This window comes from Cervus canadensis, chromosome 18 (genome assembly GCF_019320065.1).
Source record: "Cervus canadensis isolate Bull #8, Minnesota chromosome 18, ASM1932006v1, whole genome shotgun sequence".
NCBI lineage: Eukaryota > Metazoa > Chordata > Mammalia > Artiodactyla > Cervidae > Cervus > Cervus canadensis.
The window spans coordinates 13,729,238-13,755,253 of NC_057403.1; the positions used below are offsets into that span (position 1 = coordinate 13,729,238).

The 26,016-nt window shown below is 57.7% G+C and overlaps 2 protein-coding genes across 4 annotated transcripts; both read right to left on the minus strand.

The window, feature by feature from the left end:
• Positions 1 to 198: 198 nt before the first annotated feature.
• On the minus strand, positions 199 to 7,014 carry SYT5 (synaptotagmin 5). Of its 3 annotated transcripts, none has more exons than XM_043434904.1 (9): positions 6,785 to 7,014; positions 5,445 to 5,547; positions 4,721 to 4,893; positions 2,783 to 2,902; positions 2,500 to 2,667; positions 2,024 to 2,191; positions 1,709 to 1,823; positions 1,307 to 1,440; positions 199 to 758 (listed from the first exon to the last, which is right to left on the minus strand). In XM_043434904.1, exons 2-9 carry the CDS (start codon positions 5,521 to 5,523, stop codon positions 558 to 560), a joined length of 1,158 nt encoding a protein of 385 aa, XP_043290839.1. In that variant the 5' UTR covers positions 5,524 to 5,547; positions 6,785 to 7,014; the 3' UTR covers positions 199 to 557. The 3 variants fall into 3 exon arrangements, with proteins under 3 accessions (XP_043290839.1, XP_043290838.1, XP_043290837.1); XM_043434903.1 differs by having other exon boundaries at positions 1,709 to 1,826; positions 5,445 to 5,568; positions 6,785 to 7,010; XM_043434902.1 differs by having other exon boundaries at positions 1,709 to 1,826; positions 6,785 to 7,009.
• A 546-nt stretch (positions 7,015 to 7,560) lies between these two features.
• On the minus strand, positions 7,561 to 23,246 carry PTPRH (protein tyrosine phosphatase receptor type H). Its single transcript, XM_043434897.1, has 16 exons — positions 22,314 to 23,246; positions 21,484 to 21,517; positions 20,640 to 20,900; positions 19,806 to 20,066; positions 18,678 to 18,977; positions 18,063 to 18,335; positions 16,204 to 16,279; positions 16,043 to 16,090; positions 10,976 to 11,066; positions 10,517 to 10,607; positions 10,198 to 10,274; positions 9,974 to 10,108; positions 9,505 to 9,627; positions 9,201 to 9,361; positions 8,263 to 8,398; positions 7,561 to 8,166 (listed from the first exon to the last, which is right to left on the minus strand). The coding sequence occupies exons 1-16, from the start codon at positions 22,362 to 22,364 to the stop codon at positions 8,041 to 8,043; spliced, it is 2,244 nt and encodes a 747-aa protein (XP_043290832.1). The 5' UTR covers positions 22,365 to 23,246; the 3' UTR covers positions 7,561 to 8,040.
• Positions 23,247 to 26,016: the final 2,770 nt, after the last annotated feature.

The window sequence follows — 26,016 nt, forward strand, 5'->3', positions numbered from 1 at the left end:
AGAAGTGAATGGGAGAGTGGGTTGGTGACAGGGTGGCTGGATGAAGGGTGGGTGAGTGGGTGGGTGAGTGTGAATTTCCAGGATGGGCAGCCCTGTCCTCATTCGCCCCTGTGTGATCCCACCCCTGGAGGGCCCCTCTTGGGTTCCCAGCCCCCACCCCTGTGCACCCCCATCAAGGAGCATTGGTCCAGGCCAGCCAAGTTGCTGAATATTTATTTGGTCCCAGGAGTGGTGTAGGAATCAGACTGGGGACAGGAGTGGGTGATCCTGCACAGGAAAGGGGCATTGGGAGCCAAGGGGATAGTAGGCTGGGATCACTGATTGTCAAAGCAGAGGGCGGGACCCCGGGGTGGGGGGAGGCCAGACTGCCTCCCTTTCCCCAGGGGCCCCTGGGGCTTCTGGGTATGTGCTGTATCGGGGGAGTTGGCAAGTTATCATGATTGGCATATGGTGGGGGAGAAGGCAGGAATGGGTAGAGTGGGGGAGTGTTGGCCTTAAAGGTGGGCATGGGCGTGGCTTTGGGCAGGGGCCTGGGGGCAGGGGCTTGAGGGTGGGCATCATGGTGCTGGCGGTGGCCTCACTCGGTCAGGCGGCCGCAGCGAGTGCCACTGGGCGATGGGCCGCCTGGGGTTGGCCAGCATGTCTGCCCAGTGCCGCAGGCCAGCGCCCCCGGCCGCTGCCCCCACGGCCACCCTCCCGATGGCCTCGTTCTTGCCCAGCTTGTCGTAGTCCAGCACGGTCAGCTCCACCTGCACCTTCTGGGGTGGGCAGGGGGGGAAGAGGAGGCAGAAAGTGGGGTAAGAACGCACAGGGACTCGTTATTATTGCCAAGGAGACCCCCTCCCTGAGTTCTGGGGAGCCTCCATAGGTGCCTGGGCTAAGGTTTCATCTGGAGCTTGGAGACGGAGGGGGTGAGGGCCCTGCTGGACAGTTACAGGAGTGCACTGGAGTCTTCCTGCCACCAGGTTTTAAAGCAAATAAACCCTCAGGACCTCTGTTGCTCAGAGGCTCCTCAGCGTGCAGGGTCCTAATGGGGGCACATCTTCAAGACTGTTAAATGGGTGGGTGGGCCTGGCCTTAGGGTTGCGGGTCTCTTTTTCTCAGTAACCAGAGCTCCTACGGGCGCTGGGCGACGCTTCCTGGTCCTCATCGGGGAAACAGACTGAGGACACAATTAGACCCCTTAGACCTGGCTCCTAGGGGCTGCTAAGGAGTCTCTCCTCCCGTAGCAATGGGGGTTTCTAAGGGCCTGGGGCTCAGGGGGAAGGGCTGCTCTGGCAGGGGCGATGGGCAGGTGTGCCCTCACCTGGACCTGGTCGCAGGGCACCTCGAAGCTGAAGGCCTCGTTGTAATAGGGGTTCAGAGTGTTCTTCTTGATGGTGGTTTTCTTCTTCCGCACCTTTTTGCCGCCCTGCAGCAGGTGGACCTTGACATACGGATCTGGGGGGAGGGAGGAGGACTCTTTTAGCCCCCCTCACTCTGCTGAGTCCAAGGAGAACGCCAGAGGCTCTTCTTCGGAACAACATAGAGGTAGCCCACGGACCCCTCAGGCCCCCCTCTCTCTGTGCCCAAATCGAATCTAAACCGTCCACGGCAGCCTGGACCGTCCTCTCCCCTGTGAGACCCTCGAGGGCCCAGAAACTGCGGGAGCCTTAGTCTGAGACCCGGCTCCGCCCACCACCGCCGTCGTTTGTGGCTTCCCGCACACCTGACAGCCCTCCCACGTCCATCTTCTTCAGGTTTTTGGCTTCCAGGACGATGACGGTGAGCTTCCCGGCCGTGGGGACATAGCGGAGGGAGAAGCAGATGTCTCCTAGTTTCTCCTGCTGAGAAAGGAAGAGGGACCGGTCCCCGGAGCCCGGGCTCCGCCTGCAGCCCCTCTTCGACCTTCCTTCCCGCCCACTCGACTCGGAATGGTACGGTCCGGAGCGAGCCCCGCCCCCACCCCGGAGGCCTGTGCTCTGATTGGCCTGGGCCTGCGGTGGGCGGGCCCAGCCGTGGGGGCGTGGCCACGAGCGCTCACCTCCTCGCGAGGCGCCGCCTGCAGCTCGCGCCAGGCCAGCACTGGCCGCCCCAAGTCCACGGAGCTCATGGGGACCCGCACCTCCCCGATGGCGTCGTTGCGGGAGAAGCGGTCGAAGTCGTACACCGCCATGACCAGGACCCGGCCCCCCAGCTCCACGTAGGGGACCTGGGTGAGGGGAGGGCGCACAGAAAGCACAAAGTGAGGCGCAGCACATCCACGTGGAAAGCGGTCAGTGGGGGCAGTGGGGGTCCAAAGGAAGAGTCGGGGGAGTCCATGGAGCCCAAATGGGACAGCCCAAGGGCCAGCGGAGCAGTCCAGGGGCCAGCAGTGCTCTCGAAGGGACAGCACAGGGTCCAGTGGAATAGTCCAGCTAGTGGTAGCTGCCGCCAGTAAAAACTGAAGGGACTGTGGCGCCCAGTGTTCTAGACTGGGGACGGGCTGCCGGGCACGGAGCCCTGAGGCCATGAGCTCACCTTGAAGGCAAAAGTCTCCCCAAAGTGAGGGTTCAGCGTCTGCCGATGCACCCTGGTCTCGTGCCGCCTCCGTTTGTCTGGCAGCAGGTAGACCCGCACGTAGGGGTCAGAGGAGCCACCTATGTCCAAGGCTGCCAGCCCCTCAGCTTGCACGATGCCCACCAGCAGCTGGACAGTGATGAGAGGACCCTCTTCTCAGCTTCGCTTCTGGAGCCTCCTCCAAGAAGGGACTAGAACTCCTGGCGCCCTCCCGTCCAAAGCTTCCCCCCGCCTCCACACCCACCTGGCCACTCTGGAAATCATAGTCCAGTGAGTACTGCAATCGTCCTAGTTCATTCTTCTCGGCCACCTGCTGCCCTGGCCCCGAGGGCGTCGGCTCCAGCTCCTCCACTTCTGGCTGCACCTTAGGGAGCCAGGGGCAAGGGCTGGTGAACTCCTCCCCTGACAGTGGTGTCCTCCAGGCCCGGAAGCCAAGGGAGAGCCACAGAACCCTCTGGCTAAACCTGAACATTTGCAAGCTAAGCAGAGTCGGTGTTTGACTAGTGATGTCTGCCAGAGGCGGGGGCGCGACATAACAACACACACGGTGGCATGCTGGTCAGTGTTTGATCAGTGATGTCTGTTACCGGTAGCACACACCTGCTGTGACGCACGTGCGGTGTGTTTGTCATGCCTAGACTAAAAGAACAGGCGCTGACGGCGTCTCGCTGCCTACAGGATGGACGCAGGTTTTAGTTCACACGTTAATGGACGTATTGGGGTGATGGTCCAAATTGCTACGTTGATTAGTGATCTTGGGCAGAAAAACATGGAGGGAAAGCAGCATATCTAGTGCATATTTGCCATTCTAAACTAGCACAACGAAGTCAGAAGACTTCTAGTCACTGATTTTCAAAATGTAATGTGAATAGTAGTAGTAGTGTGGTAGAATGCCTTCACTTGAGAGATTCTGACTCAGTTAGTCTGGCGCAAGATCCAGGACTTGCATCTCAACAAGGACCCAAAGTGATTCTGATGCTGACGGGGTTTGGAGCTACCGGCTTTAGGGGAGAGGGCTGGAGAGTGGACACCAGGACCCTAAAGGGCATCCCTTACGGGTGATAATTGTAACAGCTATTTGTTGAAAAGGGAGGAGAGGAAATACTAGTAATGGACTATGACCTCCAGGCTCAGAGACAGAAACAGTAAATTTCTCAAGGTCACAGAGCCAGTTACTCTGTTGGAAACCTAGGACTCTCTGGCTCCCAGGAGAGCCTCATTCCGCTCTGCATTCAGAGGTATAATGCTCAGATACCTGAACCTGTAGCTTTCCGCGCCAATGGCCTCTTCCTACTCATGTTTGCGTCAACCTCTCCGGACTGCCCTACAGCCTCCTCCTTGGCCTCCTTGCCCCAGATCTGTCCTCCACGTGGGCTCCAGGGGATTCATCTTAAAGCCCATGTGACCTTGTCCCTCTCTCGCTCAAAACTTCTGTGGCTCCCAGCTCCCTTCATTACGTGGGTACCACTGAGCTCTCTAGAAGCCTCACCCTCAAGCACAGAATATACGTGTGTGTGCTAAGTCGCTTCAGTTGTGTCCGACTCTCTGTGACCCCATGGACTCTAGCCCGTCAGGCTCCTGCATCCGCGGGATTCTCCAGGCAAGAATACTGGAGTGGGTTGCTGTGCCCTCCTCCAGGGGATCTTCCCAACCCAGGGATTAAACCCACATCTCTTCTGTCTCCTGCATTGGCAGACAGGTTCTTTACCACTGGCGCCATCTGGGAAGCCTAGAGTACAGGATACCTTTATGCTATATCCCAGCTATTGTGAAAAATGAGCTTGTTCTCCGCATATCCCTCAGAATCTGGATTCCAAGCCTCAGCACGTGCTCTTCCTTTGAGGTAGAATGTCATTCTCTCTGCTCTGTTAACTGAGTCCCTCTGGGTCTCTACATGGAAGTCACCTCCGGAAGTCTTCTCAGACCCTCCGGGCTGTCAGCTCCTTTCTCTGTGCTCCCACATGCCCTGTACTGCCTCTAATGTGGCACATGTGGCCCTGTGTCCTGAATGTCTGTATGAACGTCTGACTTCCCCGTCTGATTGGAGGTTCTTGAGAGTGTCTGGTTCATCTCCAGGTCCCCAGATCCACTTTAGGGCTAGACACACAGGGGAGCTGCTGGGCCATTGAGAGGAGCATGGGCGCAGGAACGGGCAGGGTTGAGGGACTGGGTCAGGCCACACCTTGTCTATGTAGCTCCGGCCCAGCTCCTTCACTTCCTGAAGGTGAACCTGGGCTTGGGCCTGGCTCTTCTTGCCCATTCGCCTCCGACAACGCTTCCGGTAGAGACAGAAACAGCAGCTCAAGACGAGGAGGGCTGAGACCAGCACGATGGTGGCCAGAGCCCAGGGGGGCACTGCAGAGGGCATGGAAACAGCAAACACTGAGGTCCTGAGAAGCAACCTGGTCATTCAGACCTGGACCGGGTGCTAGCTGAAATCCTGGCCTTGTTTTCCCTCCAGCCATGTCCATTCCATTTTAGTCCCATGTTTTCCTTCCAGCTCATCTCATATATAAATCTGAAGCCTTATGGCAGGCTGACACCATCTAGATTTTCTTGCTTATTAGTTCTACCTCCTCTTCTACCCTCATTCTAATTTTTCTGCTCAACCCCTGTGCTTTAAGAAGGTTTAACCTCTCCCTGAGTCTCCCTATCTTTAAAAGAAGGGAGAGGTGAATCTTCCAATTCACCAATCCAAGGTTCCATTCCATTCCACACCCTTGATGTGGGTCTTCATTTTCTTGCAAACCTGTTCCTTATTCATTTCATTTAGATTCCAATCCAAGATTCCTACTATGACCTTACCCGCATTTGTCAGCCCACCAGCCTGAAAACACCCGATCCGGATCCCGCCCCCGAGAATCCCGACGAGGCTTTCCCTCTACTCCACCCCGGGTCTCGCTCACCAGGGCCATGGCTGATGCGACTCGAGTCAGGAGGCGTGTCGGGCGCTGGAGGCCCGGGTGTTGGGGGCTCCGGGAACATGACGGCGGGGTCTTATGGTTTTTCCTGCGGAGGCACGCAAACGCCCTAGCACCGCCCCCCCACCCCCAACCCCAACCACCCCGTGAGTCCATTGAGCCCCCCGAACAACAAAGAACTACAACTCCCATCGGCCCCCTGGGCAGCCGGCCGTGTAGGAACCGATAGGCTACCGCGAGGCGTGCTGGGAGTTGTAGTTTTAGCCTTTCTGCTATGGAGGGCGGAGGCTAGGCGTGGGTTCCGGGACCATGTTCCTGTCCAAAGGGACGCCCCCTCCCTTTAGGCCGCCCAGGAATCCAGTCCCGATGACTTCTGCTCCTTCCTTGCCCTTCCCCGGGGCCTGAACCAGTCGTGGGCTAAGACGGGCGTGGGAACCGGCGCGCCGGGTTGCCCAAAGCAACGGCTGGCTCAGCTCGGGCGGGGTGAAGGGAGTGCTGGTTGCCCCGGCAACGGCCTGTTGCTAAGACAACGGGTGGGGCTTACGCACACCAGTGGAGTCCCGGAGGCCCGAGCTGGTTGGGAGCCCTGTTCCGCCTGGGACCCCAGACCCAGACACCCGAGACAGGCGGAGCTGGGGACGACGCGGCCTTGCCGGTCCGTGCTCGCGCCCGCAGCTGGCTCTTCCCTCCACACCTGCCCCGGAACGGGGCGTGAAGACTCAGGCTGCCCTCCGTCTCCCACTCCTGCGGGGAATGTGGGCGGCGGGCGGCTGCCCTGCTGCCTTGGCTGGGCCCCCGCATCCTTTACAGTCTGTTTATCTCGCCCGCGCGCCCCGAGCTCTGTCTTCACACCTGTCCTCGTGACCGACTGGGCCTCTATTCCTCTCCAAACCGACGCCTTCCCTATTTCTGTCCATCTCCCCATCGGCTTCTCGCCGCTCCCCCGTCTGGGTTGGCTGGCCTCTGCCTGCTGTCTGGTCCCCGTCTACCGAGGTCTCGCACCCTCTCCCCCGCCTGCGCCTCCTTTCCTAGTGGCTCTTTGTCTTCACACCTGTCTCTAAGTCCCATTCTCTCGGAATCAGGCTCCAGCCCTCCCCCTCCATCTGTTGGTCTCCCCCGGTATCCCCTCCACCACACACACACACACACACACACACACACACACACACACACACACACACACACACACACACACACACACACACACACACACACACACACACACACACACACACACACACACACACACACACACACACACACACCATCTCTCTAGGGATGGGAATGAGCATGGAGCTTGGGGAGGGGGTCCCAGCGGCTCCTACCTGTTCGGCGGCTAGACAGGACCGTTCGGAGAGACACAGAGGCGCCGGCCCCGCCCGGACCCCGCCCCCGCACGCGGGTGACTGGCGCTGTCCCCAGTGCTGATCGCGGAGCGCTGCGGGGCGGGGGCGCGGCCGAATGGAGCCACCCCGGTGTGTGCGCGTGTGCGCCTTCGTATGTGAATGTGAGAGAGAGCCTCTGTGTGTGTGTGTGTGTGTGTGTGCGCGCGCGCGCGTGCATGTTCCGTAGGTGGAGAGGCAGCCCTGCCCCTCGTCTAGCCCCCGAGCCTGGAACCACCAGGGCGCCCACGGATATTTATCCTGGTCCGGAGGATTTTCTGCCTTCTAGTCTAGCCATCCTGGCATCCAGCCCGCTTCTCTCCACCTCAGACTCCGCGGCTGCCCAAAGAGACACTCCGGGCTCCAGGATACCGGGTTCTAGGACCCAGAAGACCCTCTCCGGAGGCCAGGGTTTTCAGATATCCAGACAGGAGACTAAGCCTGAAATTCACCAGCAAATTGGCCTCACTCCACCCTCTAAGTTCCACTAGGGCTAGGCCCAGAAGGCAAGCCTCCATGCTCCCAGCTCAGGGCACGGAGCCCACGTTGCCCACACCCTGGGCCTTCTCAGAGAGACTCAACTGTCCAAACCTACATTTTCAGGTGCCAACGGTGAATCCCCCTAGCTACCTTCCTGGGATGTTTGCCTCAGTACCTGTACATCAGGAACCCACCTCAATATTATTTCCAGACCCAGAAATCCACTGCGGGGATGGGTGTCTCTGGGGAAAATAGTGATTTAATAAGTTATGGGATAAAAGAAAAAAATATGTACAGGCAGCAGGGTAAGGGGAAACCTCAGATTCTTGAAGACTGATTTGGTTTCTGGAGCAAAAGACGGACAGGTCCCTGCCCACCCTTATTCCTCAGGTGGCCAGAATTCTGGAGCCTCATTACTTCCTTTCTTCCTCAGAATTCAGCTTGTTTCCTTGAGACCCTACTTCCTCCTCCTCCCTCAAACAAAAACCAAGAGACTCCTGGACCGAATCCCTCTCCTTCTTCAAGGAACTGGAAATCCAGGATCAGGGCTCACCCCCTCTCCAGGAAGTAGGAATCTAGGCTGCCGGTCCCCTCACTTCCTTCAGGGCCCGGGAGTCTGGGACCCCGGTGCTCAGCTGTCCCATGGGGCCCAGGCATCTGGGCTGAAGCAGAGGTGCAGAGTCTGTCTAGAAGGGCGGGGGTCTCAGCCCTCCCACAGCTCAGGCCTCTGTAGCAGCTGTATTCTCCATCAGCAGGTTCTCATAGGTGGCCCCCTTCTGAGCCTGCGCTGCGGCTGACTGTTGCAGAAACCGAAGGATGCACTGGTGCAGGAACACGTACTGGGCCTGGAGACAGAGCAGGGCGGGAGGCGCCCTCCTGAGCCTCGGGCCAGCTCTCCCTGCCCGCCTGCCCACCCAGCCGGGCCCGGGGACGCCCCTCACCTCGGTCTGCACCATCAGCGGGCGGCTCTCCCGCATCTTCTTCACGTAGCCAAAGGGCCCCACGAGACCCTCGCATTCCAGCTGCCGCAGCATCACATCCAAGGCAATGAGGGTGCCCGTGCGGCCCACACCGGCGCTAGGCAGGGACAAGGAGGCGTCAGGCCATGGGGGCGCCGGGAGCCCCCGCTGACTGGAAGGCTCTGTCTTTGGAGTACCCAGGGGTCGGGTATTTAGCGGGGCTATTCTGGAGGCTACGGTGCAAGTGGGAAGTAATAAGCAATGACTGCACACAGTTCTATCTGCGAGGCCCCGTTCCGGATGCCTCATGTCTTCTGTGCACTTGTCCCACCCTTCAGAAGTAGGAGCTGTCAGCTGAGTGTGTCCACTATACAGAGAGGGCAATGTGGTGAGTGAGGTGAAGCCCACTGTCCCAGGACACTCAGCTGGTCAGTGACCAGCTGGGGTTCAGACAGAGCAGATGAGCTCCCAAGCCAGTCATTTTTCTTTAAACATAAAATGAGCCATTTTAATTTTTAAATTATTATTATTGTTATTATTTTGCCAAGCCGTGAGACTTGTGGGGTCTTAGCTCCCCGACCAGGGGAATGAACGCGGCTCTTGGCAGTGAAAGCACCGTGTCCTAACCACTGGACCACCAGGGAGTTTCCCCAAGGAGGTGTTTTAAACATTTCTTAAGACCTCTGGCCATTTCTCCCTCTTGTCCTTCACCGCTCCTCCCCGCCCATGCCGCTGCCTCCTTTATTTCTTTTCCCTCCTTTCCCATGCCTTCATCTTCATCCTCATTCGCAACCTGCACCACCACCCCTTCACCTCCTGCCTCCATCTCCTGCATGCCTTCCTGGTCTCCTCCACAAGTCCCCGAAGGACCCGAGGGGCCGGATTCTGAGGCGCAGGGCAGGGGTCCGGCCCCTCCTCACCTGCAGTGCACGATCGGAGGCCCGCCCCCCACCGTCTGGTCCAGCCACTGCCGGAGCATCCTCCAGAAGGCCAGCAAAGGGTCTGGGGAGTGGGGCACACCGTGGTCTGGCCAGGTCACGTAGTGGAACTGACGCACGGGCAAAGTCTTCTTCTGTTGCTCCTAGAGGCAGGGGTTGAGGGGACCTCAGTCCGGGGCCGGTTTCTGATGCGTGGGGGCACCGCTGGGGCCCCCAGAGGTCCCTGGTGGGAGCGATGGGGCTCGGGAGGGGGGAGGAACCGCCAGACGAGGGCGGCGGGGCTTACATGGCGGAGCGTCAGGTTTCGGACAGTCCAGTTCTCTGTCACCTCCTCCCCCATCAGGGTCACCTGCAGGGGCCCATGGGTGCAGGGCTGGGCGTCCAGAGGCCAGTAATGCTCACACTTCACCTGGGGGGAGACGGGGGTGGGTCAGGGTACAGGCGGCTGCGGAGACCCTCCCCCGGAGCACCCCCGCGGGTGGCTCTGGCTTTCAGCATCGGGGACTCGCCCCGGCCCGCGAACCAAGTGGAGAGCCACCCCAGCCAGGAGGCCTCCCCCCTCCTCAGGTCTTCCAGAGCAGCTTCGCCCCATACGAGGCCCAGCGGGTGGACTGGGGGAGGCGGGAGGGGTGCAGTCGTGCTGGGAACCCCCGAGGTTGGGTCAGGGTCCTCCCCGGGACCCGTGTCTGGGGCAGGATCACAGGCTGGAGCCTGGAGGGCGGCCCCCCCAGCCCGGGGCCCGGGGCTCCCCTCACCCGGCCGGACTCCACGCAGTTGGTCAGCATGACCAGGGTGTGGCTCTGCTGCTCCCACACCAGGCGCCAGAAGTCGCCCACAGTCTGCGGCAGGGGGCCCTGGGCCGCGATGAACTCCCGGGAGCTCCAGAGACCCTGGTGGAGGGAGGCAGGCGGGTCAGGTCCCCCCTGCCCCCAGCCCTTACCTTCCGAGGCTCCCGAGCCCAGCCTGACCCCAGCCTTACGGGGATGAAGCTGGCGTTGATGTACTCGGAGCCGGGCTGTCCGAGGAGGGCCCGCAGGGGCACACGGGACCAGTCGTCTAAGGGGAGACGCTGGAGTTAGCGCCGCGGAGGGAGCGGGGAAGGCGGGGACGGGCGGACACAAGGAGCTGGGAGGGGGGCGAGGGACCCCGTCGGGAGGAGCCGGCCGAGGGGCTCCCCGCTCACGGGGGCAGGGGCTTTATCTCTCGAGGGGAACAAGGGACGAGGGTGTTGCCTCGTGTTGGGTGTTGCCGTTCTTGCCCGCCGACGCGGGCGAGAACGGCAGAGGCTCGAGACTCACAGGGCAGCACGTTCCTGTAGCGGTTCTTGGCGCTGTTCTCCGGGGCTGAGGCCACCATCTGGGACTGGCCGAGGTCCTCCAGGGCCAGTTGCTGGGGGCGGAGGAAGGGGAGGGTGCACGGGCGCTGGATTTCCTCGGCCCACCCCGACCCGGGGCCAGCCCCGTGGCGCCACCCACTCACCCCTTGCCCCTCGGAGTTCTGCAGCACCCACAGAGATAGGAGGCGTGTGCCCACCGCCCCCGGGGGCGTCTGAGACGGCTGCTGGAAGAAAGGGGCCCGGGGTGGGGGCAGGCGAGAGCGGAGGGACCCGGCTACCGGACACCAGCGTGAGAGTCAAAAAGGTGGCCGATCGTGGCTGAGGATTTCTATGTGAGCCACCCAGCTGGGCGTGCCTGCTTCAGCTCAGCCCCGCAGGGGCGGGAGGGGCTGGTGGGCGCGTGGGGCCCGGCTCACCCCACCTGGTACTCCTCGGCAAAGCCATAGTTGCTGTCCCTCTCATTTTTCCAGACGTGCTGGGCAAAGTCTTCTGCCAGGATGTCCCCTGGGAACCTGCGGGAGGAGAGGGGTGAGTCGGTTGAACCACCTTTAACCGCATGTTCTTGGGATAAAAGGAGAGGATTTTGCTTTTTTTTTTTTTTTACCACCCCAGGACTTACTTATCTTATAATTGGAAGTTTGGACCTTTTATCCTCCTTCACCCATGTCACCCTCTGCCTCTGGCACCCACCACTGGGTCCTCTGTATAAGTCTGAGGTTTAATTTAAAATTTCTTTTTTTTTTTTTTTACCATGCCACAAAGCTTGCAGGATCTTAGTTCCCTGACCACGGATTGAACCCAAGCCTCTGGCAGTAAAAGCACTGACCACCAGGGAATTCCCTCGACCACTCCACATGTAAGTGACATCATACAGTATTTGTCCTCCTCTGACTAATCTCACTTAGCATAATGCCCTAAAGGTCCATCCGTGGTGTCACAAATGACATCATTTCATTCCTTTTTTATGGCTCAGTAATATTCTAGCATCTATGTATGTTACATCTTCTCTGTTCATTCATCCACTGATGGACATCCAGGTTGTTACCATATCTTGGCTATGGTGGATACTGCTGCTATGAACATGGGAGGTGCAGACATCTTTTGCATTAGGGATTTTGTTTCTCATTCATCCAATCCGTCTGTGGGTATACACCCAAAAGAATTGAAAGCAGTGTCTCAGATATTTGTACACCCGTGTTCATAGCCGCATTATTCACAGTAGCTAAAAAGTGAAAGCAAACCAAGTGTCCATTGATAGATGAATGGATCAAGAAGATGTGGTCTATGTATACAGTGGAATATTATTCATCCTTAAGGAGGAAGGAAATTCTGACCCATAAGACAACATGGATGAACATGAGGGCCTGCTGCTGAGTGAAATGAGCCGGTCACAAGAGGACAAATACGATTCCATCTATATGAGGCAGCTAGTCATCAAACTCATACAACCAGAAAGTAGAAGGGGGTTTCAGGGGCTGGGGAGATTGGGGAAATGGGGAGTTAGTGTTTACTGGGTACAGAGTTTCATTTTTGCCAGGTGAAGAGAGTTCTCTAGGGAACTCTCCCGGCAGTCCAGTGGTTAGGACTCCAAACTTTCACTGCCAAGGGTGCCAGTTTGATCCCTGACTGGGGAACCAAGGTCCCACAAGTCATGCAACTTGGCCTAAATAAACAAAGCTGTGTGTTTTTTTAGAGTTCTATGGATAGATGATGGTGCCGGTTGCACAACAATGGGAGTGGATTTAGGGCCACTGAACTGGACAGTTAAAAACAGTCTGCAGTGGTGAATTACAGGTTGTCTGTCTTTTTACCACAATCAAATTTGCTTGTTTGTTTTTTGGCTATGCTGGGTCTTAGTTGTGACGTGTGGTATCAAGTTCCCTGAGGAGGGATGGAAGCCAGGCCCGCTGCACTGGGACCCCTGGACCACCAGGGAAGTTCCTTGGGATTTGTCTTGACTCAAAAAGAGGGAGAGGTGTTCCTCTGCCCTTTTGGGGCCTCTGCCCATGTCTAGGCCCCAATCCCCTGTGGCCCTGCGTGGGTCTTCCCTCTCCTCCCCGTTCGTGTGTGAACATGCTACTCTCACTTTCGAACTGAAAAAAGGAATCCTCTGGGGCTTCCTCTGGGCTCAGTGGTAAAGAACCCGCCTGCCAATGCAGGGGACACAGGTTCGATCCCTGGTGCCCGGCAACAAGAGACGTCACCGCGGTGAGAAGCCTGCGCTCTGCAACCGCAGAAAAGCCTACAGGGCAGCTGAGACGCGGCACAGCCAAAAATAAAAAGCGTCCCGCCAGCTCGCGGGGTTCCCACCTCAGGGGCCCACGCCCCCTCCCTTGGAGTGCAGTGCTACAAGGACAGTGGTCCAGACTTGGTTTTGAGTCCCTGGCTGGAGGCTCACCAGTTCAGTCCTCGTTTTGTTTTTTCTTGTTTTTCTTTTTTTTTTTTTTTAACGTAATTGGTTTTTGGTTTATTTTTACACTTTTCGTTTGTATTTATTCATTTGGCCGAGCTGCGTGGCCTGCAGGAGATCCCCGGCCCGCGACTGAACCTGGCCCTGGCGGTGAACCGGACGCCAGGGAGCTCTCCAGTTCTCCTTCCTGACGAGCTGATTAAATTGCACACCCACACCACTGCCCCTTTCAGGACCACACATGCTGGGCCGTCTGCTCAGACTGCCACCAGCAACAGGGAACAGACCTCAGGGTCCGCTGAGGTGATTCCAGTTGAACTAGTTTGGCGTGCACTGCCCACTTTCCCGAATGAAAACCAGGATACAGCCTCTTCCTTGGGGGTCCCCCGCCTCCCAGCCGACCCTGGTCTGTGTCTGTGTGGCCCTGCCTGGTGTGACATGTGACCCTCGCTGGGATCTGTGCGTGCAGGACACTGCCTACGCATGGTGTGTCTCCAGACCCAGTGGCCTCATCATACCCACACAACGACGAGACGGACGAAAACGCCCCTTTGCGTTCAGGCTCCTCAGGCAGGCCGGTTTTCTCTGCTTCCTTCCCACCCATCACCGAAGCCTGCTGTCTGCACCACGACTTCAGGGGAACAAGGACTGTTTTCAAAGTCCCCTATCTGATTTGCCTCCTTATCTCCAGTTCCAAAGGCCGCCTCTCAGGCCATCCTTCGAGTCAGTGCTCCGCAGAGTTTGGCGCCGCTGATGGCACTTCTTTTCGGGATCCACCCTCTCCTGGTTGGCACCACCACCGGCCTCTCTGCCCGCTGCTCCTCCTCCTCGGTGGGCCCCTCACCCTCCATCCATCCTAAAAGGGGGGCGTTCCCGGGAGTCCGTCCTCGAGTCCCCCTTTCCCACTGGACACACGCTTCTCATGGGGTTTGACCACTTCTGTAGCTTCATCTTCATCTGCGATTTCTAAATCTCCAGTCCCTATTTCTCCCTGTCCTGCGCTTCAGACCTGTTTCCCACCAGCTTCCAGGAATCTCCACCCGCGAGTGCCCGAGGGTCGTCGCTGGGACATGCAAACATGCACACCCAGGTGGAGGATGGCAAAATGCTCGACCTATAGGCGGGACCAGACTTGGAATCCAGCGGGTGCAGAGATGTGTTGCAGGTGCCGTATAATGGACACAGGGTCGGGGGGAGAGGTCAGAGGGTGACTGGAGGCAGGATGCTGGCCAGGACAGATTCTATGGCGAAGGAGAAGCTGGGCATCGTCGTCCCCCACACCTGTATTTACTCCTCCTCAGGCACCTACCTCTGGTGGCCATCCCCTCTTTCTTTTTGTGCCCACGAGTCCCAGGGACAGCAAGGCGATCAAACCAGTCAATCCTAACAGAAATCAGTCCTGAATATTCATTGGGAGGACTGATGCTGAAGCTGAAACTCCAATACCTTGGCCACCTGATGTGAAGAACTGACTCGTTGGAAAAGACCCTGATGCTGGGAAAGATTGAGGGAAGGAGGAGAAGGGGACATAGAGGATGAGATGGTTGGATGGCATCACCAAGTCAATGGACATGAGTTTGAGCAAACTCTTGGATGTAGTGAAGGACAGGGGAGCCTGGCATGCTGCAGCCCATGGGGTGACAGAGTCGGACTCCACTGAGCAACTGAACAACAACCTCACAGCTGGTCTCCCGGCTTTCCTTAACTCCTTGCCCTGACTCTCCTCTGTTAATCCCTGGGGACTGTTCTAATGAAGAGATTTAATGACGATTGACCCAGAGTGATGAAGACATCTGCACAAATGTTCTCCTGAACTGCAGAACTTTATGCTTGTTCATAAAGTTCATACGGCTTGTTCATCTTTGCCTTCACCCGCACATCCAACAAGCATTTCAAAGTAGTGTGTCCACCGCTGAGTTCCTGACACTTTTCCCCCAAACCTGCCCCCACCATAGACATTCCACCTCGAGTCGTGGCGATTCCAGCCTTCCTGGGGCTCAGCCTAAATGCCGTGGGGTCACTCCTGAGCCCTCTCTGAGCTCCACACCAACACATCCAATCTTGAACCAGATCTGCTGTTTAAACACTCAGATGACATCTTGAATCTGATTCCCTCTAACCGCTTCCTGCTCTAAGGCTTAACAACGTCTGCATTATTAAACACATCTTGCTGCTTCCCTGCTTTTTTGCCTTTGCTTCTTAACTGTATCACGGGTCTACTCAAAACCTTACAAACACTGTGATCTCCAGATAAAATGCAAAGTCTTCACTCTCATCTGACCCCACCTGATACCTCTCCAACCCCACTTCCTACCCGCCTCCCTTCACCCACACTCTGCTCAGCCTCAGAGACACGCCTTGTTCTCCCAACACCCCAAGAGGGGAACTGCCTCAGGGCCTCCGCCTGGAATGTCTTTTCCCCAGGTGGGCACAGGGCTCTTCCCCTCATTCGCTTCAGGTCTGTCCTCAAATGGTTTTCTCTTAGTCATCTGCTGAGTGAGGCTGCTCCTGGACACCCTATTTAAAATACTGCTCCCCTATTCTTCTCAGCCCCACCTCTCACCCTATTTGTCTCCACGGAACCATCAGGGCCTTCATCAACTTGTTCTGCTTCCTGTGTGCACGTGTGTTTGCTTTTGGCTGTGCCTCGAAGCCTGAAGGATCTTAGATCCCCGACCAGGGGTCTAACCCGTGTGCCCTGCAGTGGAAGCCTGGCGTTCCAACCCCCGGACCAGCAGGGAAGTCCTTGTGCTGGAACATAAGCTCCACAAGGGCAGGAATCTTTGCTTCCGTCGCTGCTTCCTCCAACAGTGCCTGACTCTCAACAGGGGTTCGGTGGACGTGCTGTTGGATGAATGAGCGGGACTCCCAGAGTGGAGACTGAAACCGTTCTGTAGCCACCGGCCCGGACCGCTTAGGGAGCGGGCAGCGGTGGAGGCATGATGGTCCCTGCCACAGGGGGCTGGGCCTTCGAGGCGTGTGCAGGCGGGTCCCCTAGTCCTGCCCTCTGACCTGTCCGGTGGCCAACTGGATTTGACCTGGCAGCGAGTCACTGGTGTGCTCCCCAGACCAGCTCACCTGATCTGCAGATCCTCGGGTGCGGTTTTCTTCTCCCTCTTCCTATGCCTGGGAAAAGGACAGGGGGAGGAAAGGCTCGGGGAACGAGGTTGGAGCAGGGGTCCCCGTCTGTCCCCCGGGCCCCCCTCCAGGTGCCCCGTGAGCCCTGCGCGGAGTCTCACCTCTTCAGGAAGAAGACCAGCAGGCCCACCAGAACGAGCAACAGGAGGACGCCGACCACGGAACCGGCAATGACCCCTGGGGAAGGCGGGGTGGGGGCTGTTAGAGCCCGGGGCTGCGTTCCTGCCGTCCCAAGTCCCCCAGACTGAGATCAGAGGCCCGCGGGGTAGACTCGAGGGCAGAGGAGGGAGAGGAGAACGCGCCCCCACCTCCCACCGATCAAACCTCGCCCCACAGCCCCTTAGTTCCCCAGTTGCTCCTCAAAAGTCATCAGTTGCTCAGGGGGCTTCCCTGGTGGCTCCGTGGTAAGAATCCGCCTGCCAGTGCAGGGGACACAGGTTCGATCCCTGGTCCGGGAAGATTCCACAGGCCTCGAAGCAGCTAAGCCCGTACGCCACAACTACTGAGCCTGCGCTCCAGAGCCCAGGAGCTGCGACTCCTGAGCCCACGTACCACAGCTCCTGAAGCCCACACGCCCCAGAGCCTGTGCTCTGCAACAAGAGACGCCACCGCAGCGAGAAACTGGCGCACCCCAACTAGAGAGGAGCCCCGCCCCCCACAACTGGAGAAAAGCCCTTGCAGCGACCAAGACCCAGCACAGTCGAAAACAAATTAAAAAGCAACGAAGCAACATCAGAACAGCGGATGAGCTTTAAAAGCATTACACTAAGTGAGGGAAACCAGTCACGAAGGACCACACACTGCCTGAGTGTATTCTAGGACAGATCCAGGAGGGGCAGATCTAGAGAGACACGTGTGGGTTAGAGGGCATCAACAGCTGGTTGGTGGGGGACAGGGGGAGTCGGGGGGTGATGGTGGGGGTGGGGGAAGTCGGGGGGTGATGGTGGGGGGCCAGGGAAGTCGGGGGGTGATGGTGGGGCTGGGGAATCGGGTGTGATGGTGGGGGGCTGGGAAGTCAGGGGGTGATGGTGGGGGGACTGGGGAAATCAGGTGGATGGTGGGGGACTGGGGAAGTCGGGTGGTGATGGTGGGGGACTGGGGAAGTTGGGGGTGATGGTGGGGGGCTGGGGAAGTCGGGGGGTGATGGTGGGGGGCTGGGGAAGTCAGGGGGTGATGGTGGGGGGCTGGGGAAGTTGGGGGGTGATGGTGGGGGATGGGAGAAGTCGGGGGTGATGGTGGGGGGCTGGGGAAGACAGGGGTAATGGTGGGGGATGGGGAAGTCAGGGGTGATGGTGGGGGGCGGGGGAAGTCAGGGGGTAACAGGCTTAAAGGAGACTCTTGAGAGTCCCTTGGACAGCAAGGAGAGCAATCCAGTCCATCCTAAAGGAAATCAACCTTGAGTGTTCATTGGAAGGACTGATGCTAAAGCTAAAGCTTCAATATTTTGGCCACCTGATGCGAACTGCCGACTCACTAGAAAAGCCCCTGATGCTGGGAGGGATTCAAGGCGGGAGGAGAAGGGACGACAGAGGATGAGATGGTTGGATGGGGTCACCGATTCAATGGACATGAGTTTGGGTGGACTCCGGGAGTTGGTGATGGACAGGGAGGCCTGGCGTGCTGCGGTTCATGGGGTCTCAAAGAGTCGGACACGACTGAGCAACTGAACAACAAGGCTTAAGGGGACAACTTTTCTTAACGGGATGATGAAAACGTTCTAAGACTGATGGCAACAATGGCTGCAAATACCGCGAATGCAGCAGCCATTGGGTTGCACCCTTTCAGTGGGTGAACTGTCGTACGTTATAGGGATCACATCTCAACAGGGCTGTTTTAAAGAGAGTAGGAGACAAAACACAAGCATAAAGGACCCCCCAGGCGGGCGGGCCTGCCTCAGAGCAGGGCCTGAAGAGGTCTGGGGAGAAGGTCGTGAGTCCCCTGTCCCCGGGGCTCCGCTCACCTGCATGCCCGCTCTCCGCGCGGCAGGCCACCGAGGCAGACGGGGCCCTCATTTCATCCCAGACGGTCGTGACGGTGGCTGAGTGGGGCTGAGCCGGCCTGCGTAACGACACCTTCACGGCACTCCCACAGGAGGACCTGTTCTGGGGGCCCGGCTGCCCCTCAACCTCCAGTTCAAAGGCCTCGTGGCCTCCCTGGGGGCAGGACCAGTTCAGGATGACCTCGTGGCCCCCCGAGGTGATGACACAGGAGACGATGTTGGCAGGATCCGGGGCTGTGTGCAGGAGGATGAGAGGCGTCAGGGGGCTCCATCCGGGGGGACTTCCCACTGCCCCGCTCCCCACCAGTCAGGCCGGTTCTCTGAGAACCAGCGCGTCCTTTCCTTCCCCCAAACCAGAATACCTCTTCACCCCTCACTATCTGTTGTCCACACGTGGCCAGGCCACAGGTCTCCACAGGCTACAACTCCCATGAGTCCTTTGACCGTCCGTGTCACTGCAACACATGACACCATGACCCCATGGCCTGATGGGATTTGGAGTCCGCTCACCTCTCACTGCCCCCAGGCCTGACCTAACCCCCCACCACCACCAGGTAAAAGGGAGCCCCATCTCACCCGTGGATGCATTGAGGCTCTGTTTGTAACCGTGTACACCGTTGCTCTCGGCCCACACACTGAAGCGGTACCGAGTCCCGGGCACCAGTGCCTCCACCGTATAGCAAGTCCCGTTGGTCCTGCTCGTCTGGATGTCCTGCTGTCCTTGGGGATCTTGCTTCCTCTGCGGATGGCCTCTGCTGACCCACTGGACCCAGTATACATAGAACTGGGGCCGTGGGTCTGCAGGGGCCTCCCACCAGAGGGTGATGGAGCTGTTGGTCTGATTTTGCTTCTGCAGGTCCATAACCTCGGTGGGAGCTGAGAAGCGAGGATAGAGACTGAAGGGGCTGGATCCCCAAGGACCCCTGCCCTCCACCCCACACCCGTGGTGCCCCAGTCTCCTCCTCAGAGCAAAGCAGAAATACCCAAGCATGGGAAGGCGTCTGCTTGCTAAGAAGTGCAGATTGCAGAAAAGTGGCCGGGGGTGGGGGGCCAGGATTGCTCAGGCCCTCTGTCCGGGGTCTACAGCCCTGGGTCCCGCCCACCACCAGACCCTACATCGTCTGTCACAGGCTGCCCCAGGGACAGAACACTCTCACTTCCAGACATGTCAGCTTTCCAGATGCAGCTGCTGACTCTGGTCTTTCTGGTGTGTGTGTGTGTCTCACGTGTGTGCTCAAGTCATGTCCGACATGGACCGTAGCCCACCAGGCTCCTCTGTCCATGGAATGTCCCAGGTAAGAATACTGGAGTGGGTTGCCGTTTCCTTCTCCAGGGGATCTTCCCGACCCAGGGATCGAACCCACGTCTCTTGTGTATCCTGCACCGGCAGGTGGATTCTTTACCACTAGCCCCGCTGTAATTAATAAATTAACGAATCTATGGTTACACTGGGTCTCCATGGCTGCAAGCAGGCTTTCCCTATTTGCAGCGAGTGGGGTCTACTCTTGGCTGCAGTGTGCAGGCTTCTCACTGTGCTGGCTTCTCTTCTTGCAGGGCACGTATTCTTTCTTCATCCCCTGCTTATTTGGCCCAAAGGGACCCTGGGCGAGGGAGTGTGCCACGTTCTCCTGTCAACTCTCCACCACCGTCTGTCACCTCCCATTAAAAAAAACAAAAACAATACATATAGCGGCTGCCTCTTACCTGTGGTGCCGTTGAGAAGCACCCAGGAGCTACTGACTCCATCTTTTACTGCGAACACAGAGAATTCATACAAGGTCCCAGCTTCAAGTCCTTCCACTGTGACAGTGGTATTTGTTGTGTTTTGGGACCCAGTTGCATTACCATCACCAGTCCACTGGACCCAGTAGTTCTCAGGTTCAGGGCCGTTAGGCGCCTCCCAGCGCAGAGTGATGGAGCTGTTGGTCTGAGTCTCCACAGTCAGACTCCTGACTGTGTTGGGGGCTGAGAAGTTAGGAAGAAGGATTTGGGGTGAGCAGGGGCGGGGAGAGTCACTGCACGTGTCTGACCCTCAAGGTGAGCTCCCAGGCCTTCCCCAGCTCCTGGCCCAGGACATGAGGGGCACACGGTCTAGACTAGTGTCTCCCAAGCTTCAGCGTGTACACTGAGTGGGCATGGCTGTCGGTGTCAGGGTGGTGGAGGAGCTCATGGTCTGAGCCTCCAAACTCAAGGCTCTGACACCATTGGGAACTAGGAGAAAAAGGGTCAGAGGGTCAGCGTATCCACATTCCACAGTACCTAACACCCCACCCCAGAGCTCAGGTAATGTGCTTCTGCCCGCATCCCTGGTTGCTAAGGAAGATTCTCCCGAGTATTGTGCTCTGTATTCTTTAGTTGAGAACCCTGACTAATCCCCACTCAGAGCCCCATGGATAGTCCTTCTTCATCCCCTGCTCATTGTGGCCCAAAGGGAACCTGGGCGAGGAAGTGTGCCACATTCTCCTGTCAACTCTCCACCACCATCTGTCACCTCCCATTAAAAAACACAAACCAGTGTGAATGACGGCTGCCTCTCACCTGTGCTGGCATTGAGAGGCACCCAGGAGCAATTGAGTCCATCCTGTACTGCGCACACACAAAATTCGTACAAGGTCCCGGCTTCAAGTCCTTCCACTGTGACACTGGTATTTGTTGTGTTTTGAGACCCAGTTGCATTATGGCCACCAGTCCACCAGATCCAGTAGACCTGAGGGTCAGACTCTCCAGGCGCCTCCCACCTCAGGGTGATGGAGCTATTGGTCTGAGCCTCCACAGTGAGGTTCCTGACGGGGCTGGAGGCTGAGAAGTTAGGAAGAAGGACAGGGTGTGAGCAGGGGAGTGGGGAGGAGGGAAGGGGGTGGGGAGAGTCACTGGGCATGTCTGACCCTCAGGGCAAGCTCCCAGGCCTGTCTCAGTGACGGGCCTGGAAGACAGATGTGGGCGCTTGGTCCCGATCAGCGCCTCCCGAGACTCAGCGTGCAAGCACATCCCCGGGGGTCTCGTTACAGTCGGGTTCTGACTCAGGGGCCCGGGGTGGGACGGAGGCTCTGCACGCACAGTCAGCTCTCGGGGGCCGCTGCCCATGCATGGATCACACTTGAGTGACAAGGATCTAGATCCCACTTTTCGGTGGGATTTCTGTAGCGATGCTGGTCTGGGCCTCTGCAGCCAGCTTCCCGGCAGAGGCGGAGAGTCCTGTCCCTTCTACCACCCCTGGCTCCTGCCCCGTGTCCGGAAAGGACCGTTCCCACGGGCACCTGCCGTGGCCACTTTGTCCTCCATAGAGACACCTCCCCACCGGCCCCCGCCCCGCCACAAAGCTCGTGGGCGTCGAGGTGCGGTGGCTTTGTGTGGGCTGTGAACTCAGGCAGGGGTCACTCACCAGCCGCCCTGGCGCCTGTCCAGCTGCACAGGCCCTGGAGACAGCCCAGAGGGGAGAATCAGACTCTGAGGCTCACCTCGCTTCACCCCAGGTGGGACGGCCGGCCAGTGACCTCCCCGAGTGCCCCTGGCCCCTCTGAGCCAGTGCTCCAGGAGGGCAGGAACAGGGCACCGCACCTCCTCCCCCAGGCCGGGCCCCGACAAAGTCACCCCCACGACCTTCCATCTGCCCTGGGGGGGTGTGTGTGTTGGGGAGGGGGAGCGGGGTGGTGAGGCAGGGGCGGGACTCCAGGGACCCAGGAGCTGGGGTTGGCTTCAAGCATAAGGTGCTGAGATAAACTGAGTGGTTTCACTTCCTGAAAAATATGGCCTTGGAAGATCAAGGGCAGGGATCAACAGGCTGGGAACGAAGGAAGAGACTGGGTCTGGGAACCAGGAAGCTGTCACCCAATCTGAGGCAGGAGGCTGGGGCCTGGACCCCTGATCTGAGGGAGGAGAGGCTAGGGGTCTGCACCCCTGGGTTTTAGGGAGAAAAGGCTGAGGATCTGGAAGTCTTGGGTCTGAGGGAGGAGGGGCGGGGGGCCTGGACCCCCCGGTCTGAGGGGGGAGGGCCTGGGTCTGACTCCCTTCTCTTTATAAAATACCTGAGTCTTGCCAATGACCAACGTTTACTTCCACAGCAAACACAGCAGGATCGTGAGAGACCAGGTGTGTGTAAGCCTCCCTAGGAACCTCCCCCAATCCGGAAGCCTGTTTTCCAGGGAATGGTCAGCCCCGCCCCCTGCGGGGCCGGCGTTCTGGGACCCCAGCATCCCTTCCCCTCAGACTCACCAGTAGCACCAGGCTCCCCCAGGCCTGGAGGCCCCCGCCGGCCCCGGTCATATCTGCGGATGCTGCCAAGGGACCCAGGTGTCCCAGCCCTGGGACCTTCCACCTGCTGGACTTTAAACGCAAGAATTCCCCTCTCCCAGTCCGACGTGAGGCCACAGGTCAGGGCAGGAAGGGAGGAGGAGGAAGTGGAGGCTTGTAGCCTGTGGCCCGCCCCGCCCTGCAGCCTCAGTCCTCACCTCTGGACACTGGGCTCCGCCTGGCCTTGAGGTATCCCCTTCCTGCCCCGAAGTTAAGGCGCCGCTTCCCGCAGCCTGGTGAAGGCACGACGCAGGTCCCGGGTGTGCGGGGCGGGATGGCAGCAAGGGGGCCGCTCCGGTGGGGGGAAAATGCCCACCCTCAAGTGGACGGTTCAGCGCCAGGCCGGCGTCTCATCTCCTGTCCTGCCTTTGGGCTCTGCAAGCTCCGGCCGCCCTCAGACCGTCCCTATTTGCAGGCCCACGCACCACCGTTCTACCTGGGCCCGTGAGCACCTGGCTTCAATTCGAAGTGACTCAGATGCCAAATCGACAGAACTCGGCACAATCCCTTTTAATATGTGGTAGGAATAAGGTAGTTCGCATCAAGTCTTGGAACAACGTCTGGCTCTTTGAGGCCATTCGATAAAACGGCAGCCACACTTACTGTGGGTTAGTCCCTAGACCGCGGGTATCCAGAAGGGCCTTTCAGAAGGGCTTTGCCTTTCTGATGATCTGCACACACAAGCTGCCGTGATCTCACTTGCGGTGTGAAAGTGAAGAGAGCAGGTGAGGAAGGCTCTCCAGGCAGGGCACGGAAGCACTGGGCTCCTTCCCCACTTCCTGCCCTGCGCTCCTCTCCCTTCTCCTGTCCTGAGTGACGTTCTAGAAGAAACCAGTGATGCAGCAGGAACGTTTCTTTGTGTTCTGTGACCTGTTCTAGCAAGTTAATCCAACCCAAGGAGGGGATCTTGGGAATATCTGACTTACAGCCGGTTGGTCAGAAGCACAGGTAACAACCCGGGATTCTGACTGGCGTCTGAAGTGCGGGTGGGGGGCGGGGGGGGGGTCAGTTTTGTAGGGCTGAGTCCTCAACCTGTGGGATAGTGTCAGAACTGAGCTGACTTGCAGGACGCCCAGCTGGTGTTGGGAGATTTTGCTTGGTGGGTGAGGGGAGCAAGCCCTACATTGGGATTGCGTGCAGAGTCGTAATTGTTTATCATCATGAAACACTGAAGGATAAACAAGGTCCTACCTGGAGAATCCCATGGGCAGAGGAGCCTGGTAGGCTAGTCAATGGGGTTGCAAAGAGTTGGATACAACTGAATTGACTTAGCAGAGCACAGTACATATTCATATATATATATATATATATATATATATACACATATAAAACTGAATCACTTTGCTGTACAGTAGAAATTAATAAGTTGTAAATCAACTATTCTTCAATTTAGAAAAAGAAAAAAACCTGGAAAACCCAAATCACTGGAAATACCAACATTTAGAGCCACATTATGGGGAATTCCCAGACAGTCCTGTGGTTAGGACTCTGGGCCCTCACTACCATGGCCCCAGGGTTAAATCTCTGCTCAAGGAGCTAAGATCCTGCAAGCTAGTGGTTGGGTTTCCCTGGTGGCTCACCAATAAAGGCTCCACCTGCCAATACAGGAGACGTGAGTTCGATCCCTGGTTCGGGAAGACCCCCTGGAGAAGGAAATGGCAACCCACTCCAGTACTCTTGCCTGGAGAATCCCATGGACAGAGGAGCCTGGATGGTGGGCTGCAGTCCATGGGGTCACAAAGAGTCAGACACGACTGAGGGACTAAACAACAAGCTAGTGGTTGCCTTGGGCTGGAGGCGATGGGTGATGAGTTTAAGGCATGGGGTCGCTTTTTGGGGTGATGAAAATGCTCTGAGATTGCTAGTTGGAAACTCTTGTGAATATACTAAAAACCACATCTACAGTTTTGAGTGAGCTGTTGGGTGGTAGGTGAAGAAAGTGAAAGTGTTACTCCGTCATGTCCGACTCTTTGTGACCCCATGGACTGCAGCCCACCATCCAGGCTCCTCTGTCCATGGGATTCTCCAGGCAAGAGTACTGAAGTGGATTGCCATTTCCTTCTCCAAGGGATCTTCCTGACCCAGGGATGAAACCCGGGTCTCCAGCACTGGAAGCAGATTCTTTATAGTCTGAGCCACCAGGGAAGCCTGAGAGTATCCCAATAAACCTGCCACCATAACATTTTTAGGAATTGGATACAAATGCCTTCAAACAGATCATGGTCACAGTGGAGTGACCACAGACAACAATGCTGTATTATAAATTACAAGGCTGCTGAAAGACTCGATCTTAATTGGCCCCATCACAATAAAGCAACGGTCATTATGTGATGACTCAAGAGGTGTTAGCGAACATTCCCGGGGTACTCATACTGTGACGTATCCATGTATCAAATCAACACTAGCGTGCCTGAAAGGTACAGTTACGTGTCACCCGTATCTGTTTCAAAAACCAGAACATGGGGTTCAGACAGATGGAGGCTGGAAATATTGCTCCTTAGCACTTCTCCCTGGGTGGGAGGTTGTTCTGGGGGCCCTTTAGGAGGGGAGAGGGTGCTCACTTTATCAGCCCTGCAGTCACTCTGTCGTGAGCTTCCCACTCTCAGTGGCTGACAGACTGATGAGGACCTGGGCAGTGTAGCAGGTGGTCCATGACCGCCAGCTGGGTGTGCAGCTGAAGGAAGGCACCCCGGCCACTGTGGCGTCTGAGACTGTGAAGAGCAGTCACCCGCCCCAGTCAGAACACCTGCCTCATCTGGCCTGAGGCGGTTCTCTGTGGTGAGTGGGGGGTCCTGGCCTGTAGGTAGGGCAGGGACTAAAAACCAAGGGTGGGTTCTGGGGCGGGGAGGAATCCTTTAAAGCACATCTTGGATGTAGCAGTCTCCTGCCATGAGTCCCTAAAAGCATAACACGGGTGTGGAAGTCCTTGTCCCGTCTTTGCTATGAGTCTCTAAAAGCAGATCATAGCAGTAGAAGTCTCCTCTCTGCTCTAAGAGTCCCTAAAAGCACATCATGGTTGCAGAAGTCCGCTCTCTGCCATAAGAGTTCCTAAAGGCACACCATGGCTGTATAAAGTGAGCAGGGTTTGGAGAGCAGTTCTGTTTTCTGTCCTCACGTGCAGCACCTGAGGCTCAAAGGGCAGAGGGCTGCCTGGGTCACAGCCAAGACGAGGGCCACACCTGGGTTCTTTCTTCTTCAGTACTCTATTCCCACCGTGTGGTTACCTACCCCCTCCTCCAAGCCCCCTCTGGGTTTCCTCATCTCCTCAGCCCTCTCCTCTTCTGATACTGGATGTGTCTGCAGTCAGCTGAACTGTGGTCCCCACAGGGATGTGCCCAAGTCCTGAGTCCGGGCCTTTATGGATGTGATGTTGTTTAGGAACAGGGTCTTTGGAGATGTCATGAAGTTAAGAATCTTGGGATGAGATTGCCCTGGACTTAGGGTGGGCCCTCAGTCCAACTACCGGGTCCCCGGAAGAGGACAGCCTCGCAGAGGGAGAACACCACAGGAAATGTGGCTGAGCTGTCAGGAGCTGGGAGGGGTGGGAAGGACCCTCCCCTGAGCACGCCCTGGACAGAAGGCGCCCCTGCTGACACCGTGGATTTGGACTTGTGGCCTCCAGAAT

What these genes read in the sequence shown, in the direction of transcription:
- PTPRH (XM_043434897.1), bottom strand. Translation starts at nt 22,364, where the DNA reads ATGACCGGGGCCGGCGGGGGCCTCCAGGCCTGGGGGAGCCTGGTGCTA. An exon ending in GAGCCTCAATGCATCCACGG is followed by an intron (nt 18,336 to 18,677) that starts GTGAGATGGGGC and finishes TCCTGCACACAG; the next exon opens with CCCCGGATCCTGCCAACATC. An exon ending in CCCGAGGATCTGCAGATCAG is followed by an intron (nt 11,067 to 16,042) that starts GTGAGCTGGTCT and finishes CTCCTCCCGCAG; the next exon opens with GTTCCCAGGGGACATCCTGG.
- SYT5 (XM_043434903.1), bottom strand. Translation starts at nt 5,523, where the DNA reads ATGTTCCCGGAGCCCCCAACACCCGGGCCTCCAGCGCCCGACACGCCT. An exon ending in GGGAGACTTTTGCCTTCAAG is followed by an intron (nt 2,192 to 2,499) that starts GTGAGCTCATGG and finishes CCCCTCACCCAG; the next exon opens with GTCCCCTACGTGGAGCTGGG. An exon ending in GGACGTGGGAGGGCTGTCAG is followed by an intron (nt 1,441 to 1,708) that starts GTGTGCGGGAAG and finishes CCCTCCCCCCAG; the next exon opens with ATCCGTATGTCAAGGTCCAC.